At 35.1% G+C, this 22,686-nt stretch overlaps 1 protein-coding gene across 2 annotated transcripts in view; it reads left to right on the forward strand.

Annotated features, from left to right (window-relative positions):
* The window catches only part of LOC129484286 (doublecortin domain-containing protein 1-like), a 237,140-nt gene that overhangs the window by 42,828 nt on the left and 171,626 nt on the right, over positions 1-22,686 (forward strand). For both annotated transcript variants that reach the window (XM_063641882.1, XM_055282041.2), the window contains exons 5-7: positions 12,291-12,560; positions 13,797-13,953; positions 14,407-14,569. In XM_063641882.1, the coding sequence (XP_063497952.1) occupies positions 12,291-12,560; positions 13,797-13,953; positions 14,407-14,569 (590 nt within the window). The remainder of the gene's footprint in view (positions 1-12,290; positions 12,561-13,796; positions 13,954-14,406; positions 14,570-22,686) is intronic.

The following is a 22,686-nucleotide window of genomic DNA, read 5'->3' on the forward strand; positions in this document are numbered from 1 at the left end:
CTTTACAAATATTTCTGCAGATCTACATATAAATATAGTATTTTCTTTATAAAATGTTAAAAGACTAGATCATTGTTTCTTTTTGAAAATTTAAATTTCTTCTGGAAAAATTGTATATAATATTTATAACTCCCCCAGTTTTAAATTTCACGTATGCCTTATTTTTATTCCTGTATACTTTTACACAAGTAAAAAACCTTTTTTTTTTCCTTTGGGTGGAATGATTTATGCCCCTGATGCTATGCTCAGATGTGTCTTTATGAATCTTGGAAATTGTTCTTCTTCTTTAGAAGTTTTTCTTGCAAAAGTAAACAAGTTTAACTTAACAAACACTTATTGACTATATTCTATGTAGTATATATGTAGTTTGAATGTAACATTTTGGTTATTATTCAATCATTGAGTTGCAAGTAAAAATTTGTTATGTGTTATAAAATATCCTGAAATTGCTCTGCAGTTGGAAAAACCCTTGTAAACATTTTTAGGCCAAATTAGAATTACATTTTCTTCTGGAATTGGAAGTAAAATTGTGGGGAATTTTTTACTTTTATTACTCATTTTCTGTGATGTTTAAATTGTATTTTATCACAGAATCTAGCAATTGGAGAAAGTTATTTGTATCTTTGGAAGTTTAAGCAAGTTGGAGAAAGGGCAGGATGAAGTTTAATAAAATCTTTGTGCTTTGTGTACTTAAGAGATTTTATAAAAGCTTACATTCACCAAACATAAGTGGGGTTATTTCTTTTATTGATTGCATTCCAGTATTTTAAACTGATGATTCATTATTGAATATACTTATGGTCATTTCCCTTTGTGTTTATATTTTATTTGTATATATTTCAATTCAAAAGCTTAATTACCATTAAAATGGTACTATAATAAAGATAAGTTTTACAAATGATAATATTAAAAAAAACTCTTCAGGAAGGTTTAAATGCCATAAGAATATAAAGCAAGAAATATATGCTTGTCAAATATACACTATAAATAAATAATTTAGATGAAAATGGTTGACTACCAAATAATGAAGGGCTAAAGAGTGGTTGTTAGATTTGATGTACTTCATTTCATATTGTAGGTAATTGCTATCCATAAAAATTCTATGGCTTCTGTATAAGAAAAAGAGACATTTTGACAGGCAACACTAGTATGAAGCGACAGCAAGTACAAATCCTTGGCAACTGTCATTTCATTATCCTGCTGTTGAATTCACATCCAAATTGTGTGATAACTTAGATGTGCATGTTTATTTTTGAGCCACGGTCTGTCAAAGTAGCCACATTTCCTGCTTAAGAATAGAATTATTAGCCACATGCAAATTTATGCCATAGAAATCTAAACATAGCAAGGATGTTTTGTGTTTCATAAAGAGGGAAAATAAAAACTCCATGTCATTTTATGCTTATGCTGAAATTTCTGGTGAAACGTTCCTGATTAAATAAAAGTAGAATTTTTAGAAAATAGCAGATAGTTTATATTTTACCTTATTTTGAAATTAATTAACATTAGTAAAGGTATTTAATAAAACTAAAAATAAAGCAAAAGTAATTCGGATTGTCAGTTACATTACACTATATGTCCATTACATTTAATGCAGTAGTGGAAAGCTGATTATATGTTAGGCCACTATCAGTGGAAAGTAACAAAATTCAACTGAAAGTGACTTTAAAAATGAGGAACACTTATTATTTCACATAAGAAGAATTCAGAGAGAGAGCAATTTTAGGGTTAAATTCAGTAGTTCAGCAGTGTTATCAAAAAGTCTGGCTCATTGTGTCTTTGCCTCTGCCATCCTCAGAATATTGGCTAGATCCTTTGGCTTGACCCCTCCTGCTTGCAAGATGGCTCATCACATGTTCACTCAACAATGTCCGAGTAAAGAAGATGGATGTTTGATCACTTGTATCTCTTTTTCATTAGGGCAAATAACCTTTCTCTAAAAGATTTTTTATGTCTCATTGGCCAAAATTAGATCACAAGCAGATTACTTAACCTGCCAGGGTCAAGGGAAATGAAACTACCATCATTGGCTTTAGACCATTGAAGATTTACTCACTGGAGCTGATCATAGGATACTTTCCATGGGCATATAAGGAAGATGAATTCTTAAAAATAACCGAGACTTTATCTAAGAAGAAATGGGGGAAATGACTTAGATAGATAATCAACATTACCTGGCATAACTCTTGGCTTCAGCTTTCTTTTATTTTATTTCTTAAATTGTGTTTGTTTCTTTTCAGTGGCATTTGGATACATTTTTGCATGCTGTCATAATTATCAAAGAATAATTCCTGCATATCAACCACTGGTTGAGTTCCTGTGGAAATGTAGCAGATGTAAAACAAGGATCTTACTCTTGCAGAGTGGGATCTGAAATCATCTTAAATCACATGACTGATAACAAAGCAAACATGGCAATATGCAAAACAGGACATCAATTTATACAAAGGGCCTGGGAAAATGATTTGGAATAAGGATTAACTATGATCTGGCAGGATTAACTTCTTTTATGTGTCCTGTCGTCCTGAACAGTTTTGGTGAGGCCTTTTCCATGATCCTAACCCCTGGAATTTTTCCCTTCAGTAACCAGGGCTTTTTCTTCAGAGCTAATCGTGATCAGTAATTGTAAATTTATATGTGTAACTATTTAATAGTTCTCTCCTTCACCTGACAATTAATGTTATTATGAAAGAGGTTCTAGAAAATGTAAGTTCTGAGTTGAGATTAACATTTATTAAATATTTATTTTTTGAAGGGTGTACGGTAATAGGTATAGATTAGCTGAGTCAACACGATTGGTAAAAAGGTATGCAGATGGCCAGGCGCGGTGGCTCATGACTGTAATCCCAGCAATTTGGGAGGCCGAGGCGGGCGGATCATAAGATCAGGAGTTCGAGACCATCCTGGCTAACACGGTGAAACCCCGTCTCTACTAAAATTACAAAAAATTAGCCGGGCGTTGCATCATGCACCTGTAGTCTCAGCTACTTGGGAGGCTGAGGCAGGAGGATGGAGTGAACCCGGGAGGCGGAGCTTACAGTGAGCCAAGACTGCACCACTGTACTCCAGCCTGGGCGACAGAGCAAGACTCTGTCTCAAAAAAAAAAAAAAAAAAAGGTATGCAGATAGAAACTATGGAAGGCAATGTGGTGTAGTTATAGCTGACGGGTATTACAGGGGAGTAATGAGCAGCACCACTTGGTAGAAATTGTTGAATGTGAGACCAAGAAGTATGATTTTACTAGGAGTTTTCTTCAAATTGCTATAAAATTCGCTAAGATTTACTTAATGCCATTAAGGAGAGGAAATGAGGAGAAAAATTGTTCTTGTCAAATCTGTAGTCATCTCCTTAATTCTTATGGTCTACTTACCTGTTTTTCTCTGTACTCCTTCCTAAGAATATTTTCTTATATTTTTAGACCTTAAAGATTACTTAGTTGTTGCTTTTTTTTTTTTTATACTTTAGGTTTTAGGGTACATGTGCACAATATGCAGGTTTGTTACATATGTATCCATGTGCCATGTTGTTTTGCTGCACCCATTAACTCGTCATTTAGCATTAGGTATATCTCCTAATGCTGTCCCTCCCCCCTCCCCCCACCCCACAACAGTCCCCGGAGTGTGATGTTCCCCTTCCTGTGTCCATGAGTTCTCATTGTTCAATTCCCACCTATGAGTGAGAACATGCGGTGTTTGGTTTTTTGTCCTTGTGATAGTTTACTGAGAATGATGTTTTCCAGTTTCATCCATGTCCCTACAAAGGACATGAACTCATAACTTTTTATGGCTGCATAGTATTCCATGGTGTATACACATTTTCTTAATCCAGTCTATCGTTGTTGGACATTTGGGTTGGTTCCAACTCTTTGCTATTGTGAATAGTGCCGCAGTAAACATACGTGTGCATGTGTCTTTATAAGAGCATGATTTATAGTCCTTTGGGTATATACCCAGTAATGGGATGGCTGGTCAAATGGTATTTCTAGTTCTAGATCCCTGAGGAATCACGACACTGACTTCCACAATGGTTGAACTAGTTTACAGTCCCACCAACAGTGTAAAAGTGTTCCTATTTCTCCACATCCTCTCCAGCACCTGTTGTTTCCTGACTTTTTAATGATGGCCATTCTAACTGGTGTGAGATGGTATCTCATTGTGGTTTTGATTTGCATTTCTCTGATGGCCAGTGATGATGAACATTTTTTCATGTGTTTTTTGGCTGCATAAATGTCTTCTTTTGAGAAGTGTCTGTTCATGTCCTTCACAATTGCTTCAAAGAGAATAAAATACCTAGGAATCCAACTTACAAGGGATGTGAAGGAGCTCTTCAAGGAGAACTACAAACCACTGCTCAATGAAATAAAAGAGGATACAAACAAATGGAAGAACATTCCATGCTCATGGGTTGGAAGAATCAATATCGTGAAAATGGCCATACTGCCCAGGGTAATTTATAGATTCAATGCCATCCCCATCAAGCTACCAATGACTTTCTTCACAGAATTCGAAAAAACTACTTTAAAGTTCATATGGAACCAAAAAAGAGCCCGGATCGCCAAGTCAATCCTAACCCAAAAGAACAAAGCTGGAGGCATCATGCTACCTGACTTCAAACTATACTACAAGGCTACAGTAACCAAAACAGCATGGTACTGATACCACAACAGAGACATAGATCAATGGAACAGAACAGAGCCCTCAGAAATAATGCCACATATCTACAACTATCTGATCTTTGACAAACCTGACAAAAACAAGAAATGGGGAAAGGATTCCCTATTTAATAAATGGTGCTGGGAAAACTGGCTAGCCATATGTAGAAAGCTGAAACTGGATCCCTTCCTTACACCTTATACAAAAATTAATTCAAGATGGATTAAAGACTTAAATGTTAGACCTAAAACCATTAAAACCCTACAAGAAAACCTAGGCAATACCATTCAGGACATAGGCGTGGGCAAGGACTTCATGTCTAAAACACCAAAAGCAATGGCAACAGAAGCCAAAATTGACAAATGGGATCTAATTAAACTAAAGAGCTTCTGCACAGCAAAAGAAACTACCATCAGAGTGAACAGGCAACCTACAGAATGGGAGAAAATTTTTTCAACCTACTCATCTGACAAAGGGCTAATATCCAGAATCTACAATGAACTCAAAAAAATTTACAAGAAAAAAACAAACAACCCCATCAAAAAGTGGGTGAAGGACATGAATAGTTGTTGCTTTGTGAAGCAAAAATTGTAAACTAGATTTAATGAAAATCTCAGAGAGTAAGCATAATTAAATGCTACCCTGAAATATCGAGAGGGTTGTAAATTCCACAATGTGTAAGATCTTTAGGACCTGTAAATATAATGAGCTATCACCATCATGATTAAGTTTCATTATATGGCAAAAGAAAAGATTTTTGCAGATGTCATTAAGTGACATAATCAATTATCTTTAAGTTAATTAAAAGGGAGATTATTCTGGGTGTGCCTGACCTAATCAGATGAACTCTTAAATGATAGCAATCATAGACGGACAACTTAGAAAGCTAAGCTATTCCTGGCCTCAAAAAAGATGATAGTCAATGTAAGTTCTATAGCAGTCAAGAACTGAATTCTGGCACCAACCTGAATGAGCTTGGAAGAGGACCCTGAGCATCAGATGAGACTGCAGCCCCAGCTGACACCTTGATTTCAGCTCTGTGAGATCCTGAACAGAGGATCCAGCTAAGCTTTGCCCAGACTCTGTACCTACCGAAATAGTGTGCTAATAAATAGATGTTATTTTAAGCCACTAATGTTGTGGTAGTTTGTTGTGCTTCAATAGATGTACAACTAATAATGGATGGAGAAGTAAGTGGTAGGTAGGTAGATTAGATATATAAATAGATTTTTAAAGGAAGTGTACTTGTGAAGCAATATGATTAATGTTCTCATATTAATCCATTTTAGTGGAATTTAAACTTCAGGCTTAAAAAGAATGCTTCTGTATCATGGCAAAAGATTAAATAATACAATGATAAACTGAAATATTTGACAGAAATTAAGGGCTAGCATTTTATATGATAGGAAATAACCAATGAGATATAGTAATTCTGGCTATCAAATCTTCCAGGGCAGGTATGGATGCACAGGGAGGAAGCACATTCCTTCATATGAGGTTGGCATAGAAATCATACTGAAAAAGGAACTACTTTGTCTGTTTATATGTGAGTTATTTACAGATGTAATGAAAAATTTGCAGTAGGGACATACACACTTCCAGGACAAGATGATCAATCTGATGGAAATATTAAAAAGAAAATCTGTGTTATAAAATTATCCCAGGTTCCAGAATGTTATAGAAAATCTCAACAGTAGGTGAGGAGAAGGTGAGGGTTTTGTTTTGTTTTGTTTTTTGTTTTTGTTTTTGTCTTTGGACAAAAGACCATTTTCTAGAACAATTGGTTTAGGAATTCACATGCAAAGGAACTATACCTTTTCATGGAGACTACATATGGGCCAATAAATAAAAATAACCACAGCACTAAATTAAATTTAGTATCAGTTGGGAAAGACAAAATTCAGCAAAACTATCATACAACTTACTGAATTTTAGAAAAGACAGCTGTGTAGATCTTAATGCAGATCTTAAAAATGTAGATGTTAAAATAAATTATAATGTAAAATGTATATAATTAATAGTTCTCAAGAAGCACAGGAAGGACAGGATGCAAAACCTCAAGCTCAAGCAAGGAATATTTTGGAGCTGAGCTCCCTGCATGAAGCTAGGACCCCTGAAAGACAGATGCACCTATTTATGAAAATGGGAACAAAGATATTGTTCATCAGCCTTAGGAAGCAACCATAAACATATAATGTGTTTTAAGGTTTGTGCATTGTCTGGAAAGTAATGAGTAAGTAATCATGTTAAACTTTAATAGGACAAGGAATTCATATTGCAATGGCTAGTATAACCAGTAAAAATAAAGTTAAACAAATGTATAATGTATAATATGTAACCTAATAGAAGGGGAAATGAAATAATGGAAATTGTTTTTTAATCTAAACAAAGACAACAAAGAAGTAAAAAAGAGCATAGAACAGATACGTAAAACAGAAAACAAATAGCAAATGTATTAGGGTTCTCCAGAGAAACAGAAGCAGTAGGTTTTAATATTTTATTCTATTTTTAAATTTATACTTTAAAAATAAGTATTTTATCTGACTTTAAATTTTTTTGTAATTTTTTTAGAGATGAGGTCTCGCTATGTTGCCCAGGCTGATCTTGAACTCCCTATTTCAGCAATCCTCCCACCTCAGCCTCCCAAAGTGCTGGGATTACAGGCATAAGACACCATGTCCAGCCTATATACTGCATATTTTGTTTATATATTATATATGTATATAGGATAAGGTAGTGGCTCACCCGATTATGGAGGCTGCGAAGTCTCATGATTAGCCATCTACAAGCTGGAGACCCAGGAAAACCAGTGGTGTGGTTCAAAGGCCTGAGAGACAGAGGGCCACTGGTGTAGTTTCCAATCTGAGTCTGAAGGCCTGAGAACCAAGAGTGACCAGAACAGGGAAGATTAATGTCCCAGCTGAAGCAGTAAGGCAGAGGAAGCCAGATTCCAACCTTCTTTGCCTTTTTGGTCTAATCAGGCCCTCAACAGATTGAATGATGCCCACCTGCCCTGGGGAGGGCCATCTGCTTTACTTGGTCCACCAGTTCAAATGCTAATCTCTTCTGGAAACATCCTCACAGACACACCCAGAAATAATGTTTCCTCAGATATCTGGACATCCTGCTGCCTAGTCAAGTTGATACATAAAATTAACCATCACAGCAAGATTGTAGACATAAGTTCAAATACCATAAGCCCTTGGTTTACTCATCTGGAAAAGGGGAATAATAATATAGGGCTGTTGTGAGGATTAAATGATAAATACATATAAAATGCTTAGAACAGTGTCTGACATAAATGCTATGTAGGCATTAGCTATTAGTATTACTATCATTGTCAATATGGAGGGCATGACATATGATTTATACCTTGCCTAGCCTGGATGAGAGTCCCTATAATTGGGCAAGTAAGGGCCAAAAGCTGATGGAACTGTTGAAAGAAGACTCCTTGGGGCTCTACCCACAAGTTGAGCTGCTTCAGAGTTTCGGTGACTTAATAGGACAGGGTTGGAGAGGTGTCTCTTTTCATCATCCCTATACTAGACTCTTCTGGTCCCAAGCACTAGAGTGTTTGGGAACATTCTGAGGTAATACCTTGGCATGGACCTCATTGTTCTTGTGACTGGTCGTGGCAGCAGAGAGGCAGTGAGAGAAGAGAGTGGAAACAGCTGTGACTCTTACCAACATATTTTTATAGGGACATAGGAGATACTTTCAGAAATTTATAATGTACCACTTCGAGGACTCTCAGAAATAAATGGGGAGGATTTTGAGGGGTAATAAATTCCTGTATTATGATGATCAGGTTATCATGCTGGCAGTTGTTTGTGTTAAATTCTTCACCCTCGCGATTGGCATCTTTAGGATTGTCAAGGAGCACAATCCTTCCTTTTGATCCACATCTCTTTGGGCCAACATTGACATAGACTGTTGGGCCAGATGGTCCAGAGACTCGGCCTGCAATCATGGTACTGTGTTCTTATATTCCTCTGTGATTAGAAGTGAATGACTAATATTAAAATAATCAAAAGAATCAGAGCAGTGTTTCAGCAGTTACATTTAAACACTTCTGGCAGAAATTTAAATTGTATGATGTATTTTAGTGAATACTTTTAAAATCAATCAATATATAGTGTCTCTGCTCATCTTAGTGTACCAGACAGGCCATGCAAGTCCCCAGCCAATTATATTTTCCCTGTTTGGAAGGCACTGAGAGCCCATATTAACCTACCTCCTGTGTACCTCCATTGTGCATCCTGCTGTCCTATCTCTAGCTAGGCCATTGATAGGTACTTTCCCATATGCAGGCTTGCCAGTAGCATAAGGTTGCCTCACATAAGAGTTCTACCCAACAGGGGTGTCCTATCCTGGGTAGTGATGGAATTAAACTCTTTGAGGAATTTGAATGTAAGTCGTATAGACAGAGACTGAAGAAAGTAATTTAGCATAGAAATGAGGAGACACATAGAGGAAGTTAGCAGAAGCCATGAGGAAAGAGGGCGAGGATAGAGGTAAATCAGGCAATAATGATGTATGAAGAAGAGGCAGGTAGACACAGAAGGAGATAGGAGGTGCTGAGTCAAAAAGCATGGAGTCTACTAGAATTAACTCACTAGTGTATCCTTGACAGCCACAAATGGCCTTCCAATTTTTGTGCCCTGCAGGAGTGGTTTTATTTACTTTCATAACTTGCTATGTATCTTGATAATAAGCCTTGTCACTGGAAGCCTAAGTGTGCCTCTCTGTTTCTGGAAAGCTGAAGGAACTTAACACCCTTCATTCCAGCACCAATTTAGCAAACTGACTATGTGGGTTTAATTCCCATGTGGGACAAGTTGGCTTTGCAAGGGTATGTGATCATCCGCTCCAACACCAAACAAGCTATGAAACACCTGTCAATTGTTATAAGAAAGATGAGTTTGAGAGTGTGTAAGAACTACTGAGGCCGGGCGTGGTGTAATCTCAGCACTTTGGGAGGCCAAGGTGGCAGGATCATGAAGTCAGGAGATCGAGACCATCCTGGCTAACATGGTGAAACACCGTCTCTACTAAAAATACAAAAAAATCAGCCAGGCGTGGTTGCACGCATCTGTAGTCTCAGCTACTCGGGAGGCTGAGGCAAAAGAATCGCTTGAACCTGGGAGGCAGGGGTTGCAGTCAGCTGAGATCGCGCCACTGCACTCCAGCCTGGGCAACAGAGCAATACTCCATCTCAAAACAAACAAACAAACAAAAAAAAACAACAACAAAAAAAGAATTACAGAAAACCTGTCCTCAATGTTGTAAAACAAATCAAAGCTGAAGACTATTCATAGTGGACCAATAATATTAACTCTTTAACATGAAAAACTACCCCTTCTTCCACTTTCAGATATAAATTACTAGAGAAAACCAGGTAGTAAATAAATATATAGTTGAACCATATATTTAAATTTAATTATTTTTACCATTCACTGGGTAAATCTATAATCTCTTGTCCTAACCCTATCAGGATCATGTGGAGTTGGGAAGAATTTGCATTCCCAAAAGAATGCAAGTGCTGTTACCAGAAGATGGGGAAGATGTGTGTGACAAACAAAAATGATAGACAGCCCATGCATAACTAGGTAGAAGAGGGCTATATCGATATAGTTGATAAAATATTATATTCCAGTAAAATCCATACAGAGCATAGAGCAACATGAATAATGGTTATAAAACAGTATTTAGTCAGAAGGCAATAGAATCGAGGATATAACATGATTAAAACTTTAGAATATGAAAAAATAAAAACCTTTTGCCTTGTGGTAGAATAATGGATTATCATATTAAAATCATTAGTACATTTATAGGAATATTTCACAATGAAAAAAATACATTCGTTAAAAAAGACACCTTATTCTACTTTTAAGTAGGGAATTCCACTTTTTAAAAAAATATGGAAATCTGCTCTTCACATAACTATTTATTGGAAACTTGGAACTGTTTATGAAATCTGTGATTCTTTCCCCTGGCTGTTTACTGGTCTTCCCCCAGGTTGAAGAGCTTGGTGACCGTGTGAAGCTCCATTGCTATTGCTGCAGAAACACTGCCAATTTGAAATGACTGCTGCCACATGCCATCACTCACCACCGTTATCAAAATCTGAGTGGCTTAGGTGGTCTGCAGGGAGGTCCCACCTTTGCCAGAGCTAGTCCAAATACCCTTTCGAGGCGCTGTTTGCCACACTTTTGAACCTGGTTATATCTTCAACGTGTAGGGAAGGCTGCTTCTCTCCCCAGTACTGTACTCAGTCCAGGGCAGACTTGGATAGAAACATGTGATAACAACAACAGCAGAATACAGCTGCTTGGATTCCAGAGGTGTAGTTCCCCTGGGTCCACTGTGTGAGCTCACACACACACACACACACAAACATCTATTTTCCCTCTGACGTGTGACTACCATTCATTTTTTCAGAGGAAATAATTGACCATTTTACTCGTTTGTGAGCATAAAGAGGGCAGGCTGGAAGAAATAATTGTGATTATAATGACATTTGTGGATGTGAAAGATTTGGAGGAGGGGCAGTCCCTGCTGAGCTTTCAACACTGAACATATGTTAATTTATAATTGGGGGTGTGTTTAGGGGGGTTATATTATGCAATAACTATTGAGGAATGAGCAAATTGGAAAGAAGCAGCTTTGGTTTGTGCAAAGATAGTTCCAATTACGGTAATACATGGAACCTGACTATCCTCTATGCGTGATCACCACACAGATCAATATTTGCAAATATGTTGAAACTTATTTTATTTTATCATACCAGTATATTCTATACCTATTCATCTGCCCAACTTGGTGTCTACATAGATTAATATATTCTTCCAGGTCATGTGGTCCCCTGTTCACACATCATAGTTCATCCAAATACTACTCTTCCAGCCTAAATACCAGTAGGGTGACCAACTGACCCAGTTTATCTGAGACTGAGGGAGTTCCTGGAATGTGTGACCCTCAGTGCCAAAACCAGGATAGTCCTGAACAAACCGAGATGAGTTAGTTAGGCTAATCTCAGGTCTGCTGTGAAGCCTTTACCCACTTTATTCCCACCCATTCTAAAATGGCCTTCAGTGAATTCTTTTCATCTTTAAGGTTAATACACATTCAGTTTCAGTTTATTTAACATATATTTTCTATTGGGGGATTGTTTGCAAGTTTCTTGAGGGTAGGACCAACATATTTTTAACAGCAGAGTGCTAAGTAAGTATTAGAAAATAAAGTGGATTTAAGAATTTAAAAATTATACTTACATTGTTTTAAACATTATGCAAGCTTCCTTTTGGTTGAATTAAGTAAAGCAATGAAGCTTAATGGTTATGAATGTGGATTTTATTTCAGGACAGGCTTGGGTTCAAATTCCCACCCTGTCAGTTATTGATTATGTGACAGTGAGCAAGTTAATTAAGCTCACTGAGACTCAATTTCTTAAATCTGTAAAATGGGAATAAAAATAATAACCACTTCCCAGGAATATTGTAGGCATTAAACAAAATAATGGTTAAGTGTGTAGTATTTTGGGTAGCACATAGCACACAACTCGTTATTATGTGGTATTTGTTAATAAATGATTACAAATCAATTAATTGTATTCTTCCATGCATTGTTTCTTCCAGAGAGTTTATGTCATCCCAGGCAAAAGCAGTTATTAAAACTACTGATGATTATTTGCAGTCTCAGTTTGGCCTCAACAGACTTGTGCATTCAGCAGCAGTATCAGAAGGGTCAGGACTTCAAGATTGCTCCACACATCAAACAGCATCAGATCACAGCCATGATGAAATATCAGACCTAGATAGCTACAAATCAAACAGTAAAAATAATTCTTGTTTTATATCAGCATCCAAGAGAAACAGACCTGTCAGTGCTCCAGTGGGTCAACTGAGGTAATCAAAGCTGTTCTCTGTTCTTTTTAACCTATTTTTGAGGTTCTTTCCTTTGAGCAGAATTTATAATGTTTCAGTCGACTATCTCAGACATTAAAATGTAACACATCTCTAGGGTTTTGTTTTTGTTTTTGTTTTTTTCTTTGAAAGCACCAGAATAGAATGTTGTTAATTACACTGTGGGAAATATGAGATACACTTCAACCTGGGTAATCAGAAACTCTGAAAAGAATATTTGAAGCAGAATCAGGCTAGGATCATGAAATATCTTTGCTCACACGAACTTATTTAAAAATAAAAATACTTTCTTTTGATATTTAACCAATAGTTTGGAACAGAATTGAATTGAATGAAATTATTATAAAACCATTTTGTAAATATGTTTTCACATCAAGATTGTTATCATAAACTATTAACACAAGAGTTCATAGACAGAAGAAAATATTAGTAAAAACAAAAATCAAACCAAGAAACTAATACCCCACTATTTTCAAATGTTTGAATATGTGGATATGTTGTGTTTTTAATTTGTGTGACATTTTTATTTTAAAATATTTACTCTTCTTCTGTGGCATTACAAATTAACTTGGTTAGTTAGAGAATTATGAAGAAAATTTGACATGTTAGTCAGTTTACCACATACTTTTGCTGAGAAAAATCATAAAGATCAAAATTAGTTTTGCCCGAAGACAAAACTTAGAAATCTTCACTTTTACCACTTCCAAACAGTTTGAAATGGGAGCAATACAACTAACCTTGGAATCAAAATTTTAAAATCAAATATTTTTGAATTTTAAATCATTTTTTAAAAAATTAAAGAACTTTGATAAACATGGAAACTTGGATAGAATCTTAGCCATTTGCTGTTTCATGATATTAAGACCATATTACTATTTTTTGCTATCAGAACATATATATATAATTTTTAGTTGCATATAATATATTTTTTTAAAAGGACTGTTGTGTTTTATAAGTAAAGTGATAAAAAATCATTTATTCTGATATATATGTTTTATATGAGCAGTTTTGGCAAACACTGTGTTTTAAATTTTTTTGAATATTTAGAGTTACTCTGTAACAACAATCTTATCCTATAAAAAGTTTTGTTAGGTATACTTATATACATGGGAACAATCTTTGGTGCTTATATCTGTTTAAAAAAATCCAGGATAATATTTATTTAAAAGTTTTTACTAATTAACATGCATCAATTTTTCTGTTTTTCTTTTTCTTCAGGGTTGCAGAGTTCTCTTCTTTAAAATTTCAGTCAGCCCGGAATTGGCAGAACTTGTCTCAAAGACACAAACTTCAACCAAGAGTGATTAAAGTAACAGCTTACAAAAATGGATATTCAACAGTCTTTGCCAGAGTTACTGTACCAACCATCACCTTGGTAACTAGTGTTCCAAAGTTTTCTGTGCTTTATTTTTTTTTCCCTTACTCTCTTTATAATATAAAAAATGAGAAAATTATTGTTAATATTTTCTTTTTAAGAATCTGAATCTACAGATTGCTTATATATATGTAGATTTCATAGGAATTTCACTCCTTTCCTTTTTTAAAAATATTCAATATATAAATAGTGTATTTAAACAGATGCAATGGCATTATACCTTGTAGAGTTATTAAAATGACAGATCATTTAAATATTAAAATTAGTCAATAATTAGATATGCTTCATGCTGTGACTTACCTTTTATTTCTATATTTTCAACTGCTAGAAAATAACTATTGGCAAGTGACTCAATTGGGTTTCTGTTTTGATCATTAAAACCTTTTGTTTTGAGGGAAATATATTACTTTCTTTATTGTAAATCACTTTGACTTACCTCTTGCTTTCTTCTAGCTGCTGGGAGAGTGCACAGAAAAGCTGAATCTGAACATGGCCGCAAGACGAGTGTTCTTGGCAGACAGCAAGGAAGCCCTCGAACCTGAAGATGTACCCCATGAAGCCGATGTTTATGTTTCAACGGGAGAGCCCTTTTTAAATCCATTCAAAAAAATTAAAGGTAAAAAAGATTTAAAAAATACCCTTACCCCACACGTACTGAATTGCTTAAGGGGTGCAATTAAAAAATGATTTTCATCCTGTCTTTTTTGCATGGTTTAACAAAACTAATGTTTACGCATTTACAGCTCAGTAAGAGGATAATGTGCTTAATGAAAGAAAAATCCACTGACAGCCACGTTTATTGCCCTTCATTAGCATTGGTGCTTAATTTAATATAGATCTGAATAGACATTAGGGAGCCTGCAGGAGGTTAAATGGTGAAAATATAATAAATTAAGTCAGAGATTATTGAATTTACTGTTTAGTTTCTGTGACACTCAACAGACATAATTCATTAGACATTCTCTCAGAAAATAGTTCAAAGTTTCAAGTATCATTTATTCATTTACACTCTTGGTCTTTTTTCAGATAGTATCAACATAATTATGAAAATGTGGCCAGTAATGAACATACATTTCTTACATACATATAATTCTCCTAATAACATATTTCATAAGAAATGTTTCAGCTTGATTATTTTTTAACCTTAAAATGTATAATATAATCCTACACATATTTTCAATTAAGGTTTTCCAAAAAGTTCATTTCTTCCAACATTTCAGAAATGTGGAGATTTTCTAAAATTTAAAAAAATAAAATTTTTCTTTCTTCAGTGGAAAAGAATACATTTTAAGAGAGAAATAAAAGCACTACTATCTAAGAATATTCTTCCAAGCATGTTGTACCCATAGTTTGGTATCAAGTGCTATGTATGATAATCGGATTTAAATAACATGAGGAATAAGGACTTTGCCATAAAATTTCAGTGTGTCTAACTGCTGTACTTTCCTATGCTTTTTATACTTTATTAGAAGTAATTTTTTTCTGCAACTTCTATAAAGCTAGTGAATCAAAGGCAAGTCTAGGCAGTAATTGCGTAAGTAGAAGAAAAGTAATTCTGGAGTTCATTACAGATGAGGTGATGAAAATCTCCTTTCTGTTAATGTTATTGTATAAAGTTGTACTAGGATTTGTCTCTTATATAATACTTGATCTTCAGGAAATAAGCAATTTCTTGAATTTGACAGAAAATTTAAGAAAATTTCGTTCTTGTAAAGAAACTTGTTGCTATAATGCTCATTGAAAATTACCTATGTGATAGTGTAGACTCATATATTTTTCACATTTTGCTTTAAGTTTAAAATATGGCTGGCTGCCTTAATTTTATATTCATTGAATCATTTGCTTATATAAAAACATGAGTCTTAGTGGGCAAATACTTTTCTGTGACTTTAAAAAATTCAGATATATTTGTAATGATTGCTTCATTAAGATCCTTGATTATTGTTATTAATAAGAAATGCTTGCCTTTCATATGAATAATGGTATAGTAGAAGAGACATATAAAAATTATTTATAGCTAAGCTAAGAAGAAAATCTCCTGGACATGTATGCCTAAAATAATAATGTCACACACATGACTGAGCTTGGTGGATGATTTTTAAATGTACTAACTAATTTCCTCCTACTTTTTGTTTTCTCTTTTATCCTTTTCAAAAGCCAAGTCCAGAACAAAAAACTTCTCTGCTTTGTCTGCATATCTTTGGCTGTGTTTCACTGTGACATGCACTGCTGTTCTTTTAGCACCAAAATGTTGGCACACATTCCTGAAAATTTCACACCATCTCTTGCTGGATCAGCAAGCTTAACCCACCAAAATCTGGTGTTGTGCAATGGTTTTTGACTGATAATCAATCTTTATGCTGCTCGACAGTTGTTGCTGGGACACGGAGTAGAGCAGGTGGCAGATGTGCCTTGTCTTTTGAGAAAAGAAATTGTAGGTGAGCTTGGACACAGACTAGCATATCACATGTCCATTAAAAAGAGTTAGGATAAGTATAATGGGGAAAAGCCATTCATCTAAGTTAAGCTTATAGATAAGCTTAAACAATGATATTTGGTTTCTTTCAGAATGTTAAGAATATAAATGTAAACATATATACATTTATATATGAAAGATAATATCTAACTTTATATGTATTTTAAATATATATGTAAATATATCACTTATATGTAATGTATCACTCACATATTCACATACACTTTTTCAAACCACCAAAATCAGCTTGAAGATTACCTTTCTGTCATCTGTTTTATAGATAAATCGAGCCACAAGTGTACCATTAAAATAAAAACATGTGTGAATAACTTTGAAAGTGGTAGGTAAACTTAAAGAGACATGATCAGAAGTTGGACAATTGAACATGCTAAAGGTAAATAGGGGAAAACAGTTGGCAGAATTGAGTGTTAATGATGTATCTTTCTAAATGAGCATAAATATTTTATATACAATTGATAACTGGTAATTATTTTAATTTACAGACTTTTATTCATTCAACAAACATTTATTGAGAGTCTATATATGCTAGATACTAGGCCAGGTCAGAGAAAGATAAAAGCTGTGGCTCCTAGTCTGATTTCTTTTTTATCATTATTCTTTCATCTCTAATTTAAGTTCAATTTAATGCAATTAAATCAAAATTTAAATCAACACATTTTTATTGAGTACCTACTATGTGTGCCCCAGCATAGGGATAGAAGTCCTGGCCTTTAGGGAACTTAAACTGAGTAGATAAGTTATAAATCCTTCAAACTGAGAATACTATTTTACAACATAAATCAAATGGTTCTTATTTTATTTCTGGCATTGGAAGGCCAAACAAGTCAGTATATATTTTGGCAATTATATATCCATACTTCATTAGTTTTCTTTATTCATTGGAAAAGCAATGTAGATAGAGAAAATTGCCTAAGAACGATTTCCAGATTTACTAAGACAGAAAAAATCCTACAGAACATCTCTGATATTTTAACTATTTTACTACGCCTTTTGAGCATCACTGTTGACAACCAGTGGCATTGGATCTAATAGAAAGCCAGAGAGCTATTCATCACATACCTTGAAACACAAAGCTTTCATACGGAGGTCAGGCCAAGGTCAAGACTGACATGCAGCATTCCTTGTTGAAATGCAGTATTAGAATAATTCTTACATTTTAAAGTTGAATATTTAATCATAAATATTAATCGTGTATGGAAAAGATCAGGAAAATAGAAATATTTTATATAAGTACTGTTGATAATGTTGTCTTATTAGGTATTATACTTCTGGCATTTAAAGTTTCTGACATTTATTAATAATTCATTGAAATTATGAATATGTAGTTAATGAATTGTTTGAAAAGGCATATTGAGTTTTCTGATTCATGGCCATGTGGTTTAGGTTTTATTCACAGTTTCCTAAATCTTCTGCTTAATTGTGACACAGTGAAAATTCTTGGATCAGATCCATGGGGTTTATAAGAGTTCAGTTCCTTTATAACTGCTAGGAGCTGTATGTAAGTAATGCAAACATAACATAATAAATGGTTCGTGCCCTGTGATTGCCTGAATATCTTAAATAAGATGAGGGGAAAACACTATTTAGACCTAATTCGTTAGGTCCAAGTTCTATTGTATGGAGCTCTGATTGTCTTTAAAACTTTTTGGTTGTGTATTTCTACTCTCTCCTATATATCCTATTCTATTACTGGGCTTTCAGAATTATCATTTACAGTGATTCATTTCAGTCCTGAGTTTCGTTAACCAGAAGTGAAACTTGGTATTATGAATAAGATTTTAAATCTTTTATATCCAATATTGTGAAGATGTAGTCACAGAAAAAAATGCATGAAAGGAGTTCTTGATACTACACCTAAGATCTAAATTTAAGCCTAGAGATTTTCTAACTGCCATGTGATCTACAAAATGAAATAATTTGCTATGACAGCTTGTGATTGACAAGAATATGTGTGAGCACATTTAAAATAGGCCATCTTTTCATGTAGAAGTGTCAGTGAAATGATGGATTCTCATAATTTTAATTATTGATGATTTGGAAATATTTCAATTCCACGACACACAAGACACATTCTAAATAGCAGCATAACACTTTTTCTCATATCTGCATCCATAATGAAATGTTCTGTCATATTTTGTTTTTCAAAAAATGCATTCATTTAATGAACCTGGATTCATGCATTATATTCTCTTCCATTATATGTCTACTGAATTTGTTGATTTTTAAATTGTTATGTTAAAAGCACAAGTTTCAATAGGTGACCCACTACTCACATCACATCATACCTTAATATTTCTGCTGCTAGATCTCAAGACAGAACACTATAGTGCTGCCTACACCAATGGCTGCTTTAGTCTTGCCAAAGCAGATACTAGCCTTTGTGGTGTTCACCGACAGGGCAACCACTACTTAATTCAGTCAGCTAAGCTAGTTAGGACTGGCTTTCCCAAATTCCCTTTTATCTTTTGGTTTGAAGAGTTTATTTATTAGGTTAGATTGTTTGTACATTTTAACTTCCACTTTTCTATATATATTCAAAAGGAAGAAGATGGCATTATGTGGAGAAAAAAATAACCATTTTCTTCTCAGACAGCATATGATTCTTCTATTTCTATAAGTGAGGGTAAAACTATAGGAAAATATTTTATGTATTTTCTATTCCAAAGTTTTAAATCTGTAAATAAAAGAATAGAATATCCTTAGTATATAAAATAGATGTGGATTTGAAGACAATTATAAGAGATGGAACAAAAAAGTGTTCTTAGCCAGTACAAAAATCTATAGCCTGCATGTGGCTGGCAGCATCTCTTTATATTGTCAAATACCAAATCATTGAAAAACACCTAAATTCTTGACATAACCATAAAATATTGAATTATATTCATACACAGGGACTACATTTGTTTACTATACAGATGCTTGCAAACCTATACTCTCCTGTTAACTTGAATGCATTTACAAAATTGAAAATGAAACAGTTACCTTTAAATCAAATCACTTAGTTGTCTGCCTATGCTGCTTGTTACTTTACCGAAGAATTCATTTATATATTGTATAGTTATTCTTTCAGAGTGGTTTGCTTTTTGAACTTTTCACTTTTGAAGGCTTTAGATATCTTGTTAGGAGAGTTGTGATAAATGCCTTATTGTTTATTTTATTTTATTTTGTTTTGTTTTGTTTTGTTTTATTTATTTATTTATTTTTTGAGATGGAGTCTTGCTCTGTCGCCCAGGCTGGAGTGCAGTGGCATGATCTCAGCTCACTGCAAGCTCTGCCTCCCGAGTTCACGCCATTCTCCTGCCTCAGCCTCCCGCGTAGCTGGGACTACAGGCGCCCACCATCACGCCCGGCTAATTTTTTGTATTTTTAGTAGAGACGGGGTTTCACCATGTTAGCCAGGATGGTCTCGATCTCCTGACCTTGTGATCCGCCCGCCTCGGCCTCCCAAAGTGCTGGGATTACAGGCTTGAGCCACCGCGCCCCGCTTATTGTTTATTTTAAAGGACACTAGACTCGAAGTCAGCTGATGTTGCAAGATTCTAGTCCCTGTGTCTGGTTTTGGGCAAACCGGTCTGCACTTCAATGTCCTTATCTGTAATACAGATGAAGTAATACTTTAAATGACTATTGGATATTTCTAATAAAGATAAATAATTTGAAAATTAAGTGTCTATAAGCCCCTGGTCTAAACAGAAAACTGAGAATACCATCTTATAAACATAACTAAGACTTCAAGTTAGTCAGAACTTTATGTCCACTTTTACCTTTCTAGAATAGCTGGCTGGGTTCAGGAAAATAACAACAACAACAAAATTTGTTTCTACTTTCTTCATCACTGCCAGGAAAGCAAACTAGAGTGTGAACCTGGGCCAGTCACTTAATCTCACTAAGCCCAAGTTTCTTCATCCATAAATTGAGCATAATAGTTTATACCTCAGCCAGGTGTGGTGGCTCTTGCCTGTAATCCCAGCACTTTGGGAGGCCGATGCAAGGCAAGCAAATCATGAGGTCAAGAGATCAACACTATCCTGGCCAACATGGTGAAATCCCATCTCTACTAAAAATACAAAAATTAGCTGGGCATGGTGGCGCGAGCCTGTGGTCCCAGATACTCGGGAGGCTGAGGCAGGAGAATTGCTTGAACCTGGGAGGCAGAGGTTGCAGTGAGCCGAGATCATGCCACTGCACTCCACCCTGGCGACAGAGCGAGACTCTGTCTCAAAAAACAAACAAACAAACAAAAAGTTTACATCTCGCAGATGTATTATGGGAAGTAAAGAAGATGATATAAAAACCTGGCATTACCTAAAATGTTATTTTTCTACCTGCCCTTATTTATTTTCCTTCTTTTGCTCCATTCTTTCTAGGTATGTTTCCACAAGCTTTTCATACAAGTTGTCACACATATCTGATTTTACTAACAAAGGTATTTGCTAGGTCTGAGATCTTGAAATAAACACAACCAAATTAAAATACCTGCCAAGTAGTTATGTATACAGCATGATATGGGAATCTGAGTTAAAGACTTTGAACTCTCAATATCTAAGGTGTAGGTCAAAATCAAGCCCTTTTATAAAAGGAGCCCCAAGTGGCCTTAATCTGCTCCATTCCAAAAGTTGTATTTTAAAATATGTTCATGACCCAGGGCTAGCCTTAACTTTAAGCTGCCATAACTTATTTAAAGAAAGTTCATAGAAAAGTTCAGGGAAAGGGTGACAACATTTTGATTGGCACAATAGATGGGATGTTTGTAATTTTAATCAAATGTAAATTGAAGACATACTTCAAATGATATGTCAGACTAGTGTTACTGAGTTAAAATCTAATGACAACCACTGTCATTATTAGTTAAATATAGCCATCATGCCTATAGCAATAAATGATGACACTTAAGAACATGCAGAAACAAAGAGCGCAAGTATTTAGAGAAAAGGGAGTGACTAGAAACTCAGTTGAATGCAGGAATGTGACCTGGATTTAATCTATTTACCAAACATAGAAGCAATTGTATTTTGGTCAGATGATATAATTGAATATAGCAGTATGTTTTCTTACTGTCAGAGCATTTGTATTTTATAAACTCATCTTGCATTCATGAAATGATGTGCTTATTCATATTTAATGTCATTATCTATACCTACTTGACAGTCAGAGCGTTGTGTTTTCAAATTTATTGCCCAACTACAAGAGAACGAATTTTTAAAATTAAGATTTTTAATAATTGGAAGGATTTGAAGTTGCAAGTTTGCTGCTTTTTATTCTAGAAGTAAAAGAAGGCAGTATTCTTTTTACTTGGTACAAGCAAAATGGAAAATTATAATGTTGGGAGTATCCAGATTTATTTAATTTTATGACAGACATTGGCTTTTTTGAAGTAGACTGAGGAAATATAATTATATTGTAGATAGACCTTTTAACAGAAAAGCAAGCTAAGAAGTGCTTTATCTTTTTCATGGTTTGGTTAAAAATAAAATCATGAAAATAAAATAAGACATGGATTCTATCAAATAAAATACAATCTATGGTTGGAACATAAGGTTCTCTGAGTGCTTTGGGAGAGTAAGTATATGAACAGTCAGGTGGACATGGCAGTCCCTGAGCAGCTGAGACACGACCCTTTTGGGAACTATTTTCCAAGGTTATGCTAAACCTTAGGTCCTCACTAGAGTCCAGTCACCACCTGCATCCTAATCCAGCAGAATCTTAACTTTCCAGAGAAAAGTACCTGAGGAGAGGAGGACTGGGACAGGTCTAGGTCTGATTGCTTTGGAAACCACCAGGTGTGGCTAGCAAATTTAGAGGGGATAAGGTAATCAGGTGAAACAAGGGCCGTTTCTTTGGCAGTTGGTTGTGGAGGGCAGAGACCTTGCTGAAAGAACTATCAACAAGGTAGTGATTCAAGAACAGTCCAAAGGGAAAAAGGTAGAGATTCAAGAACATTCCAAAGGAGAAAAGGTTGAGACTCAAGAGCAATCCAAAGGGGAACTCGGATGTTACTGCTGTTGAGATTTGTGAACTCCGAATATCTGAGACAGGTCTCAGTCAATTTAGGAAGCTTATTTTGCCAAAGTTAAGGATACGTGACACAGCCTCAGGAGGTCCGGATGACATGTGCCCAAGGTGGTCCAAGCACAGCTTGGTTTTATGCATTTCAGGGACACATGAGACATCAATCAATATATGTAAGATGAACATTGGTTTGGTCCAGAAAAGCAGTACAACTCAAACCAAAGGTA

Source organism: Symphalangus syndactylus, chromosome 6, assembly GCF_028878055.3.
Source record: "Symphalangus syndactylus isolate Jambi chromosome 6, NHGRI_mSymSyn1-v2.1_pri, whole genome shotgun sequence".
NCBI classification, from domain to species: Eukaryota; Metazoa; Chordata; class Mammalia; order Primates; family Hylobatidae; genus Symphalangus; species Symphalangus syndactylus.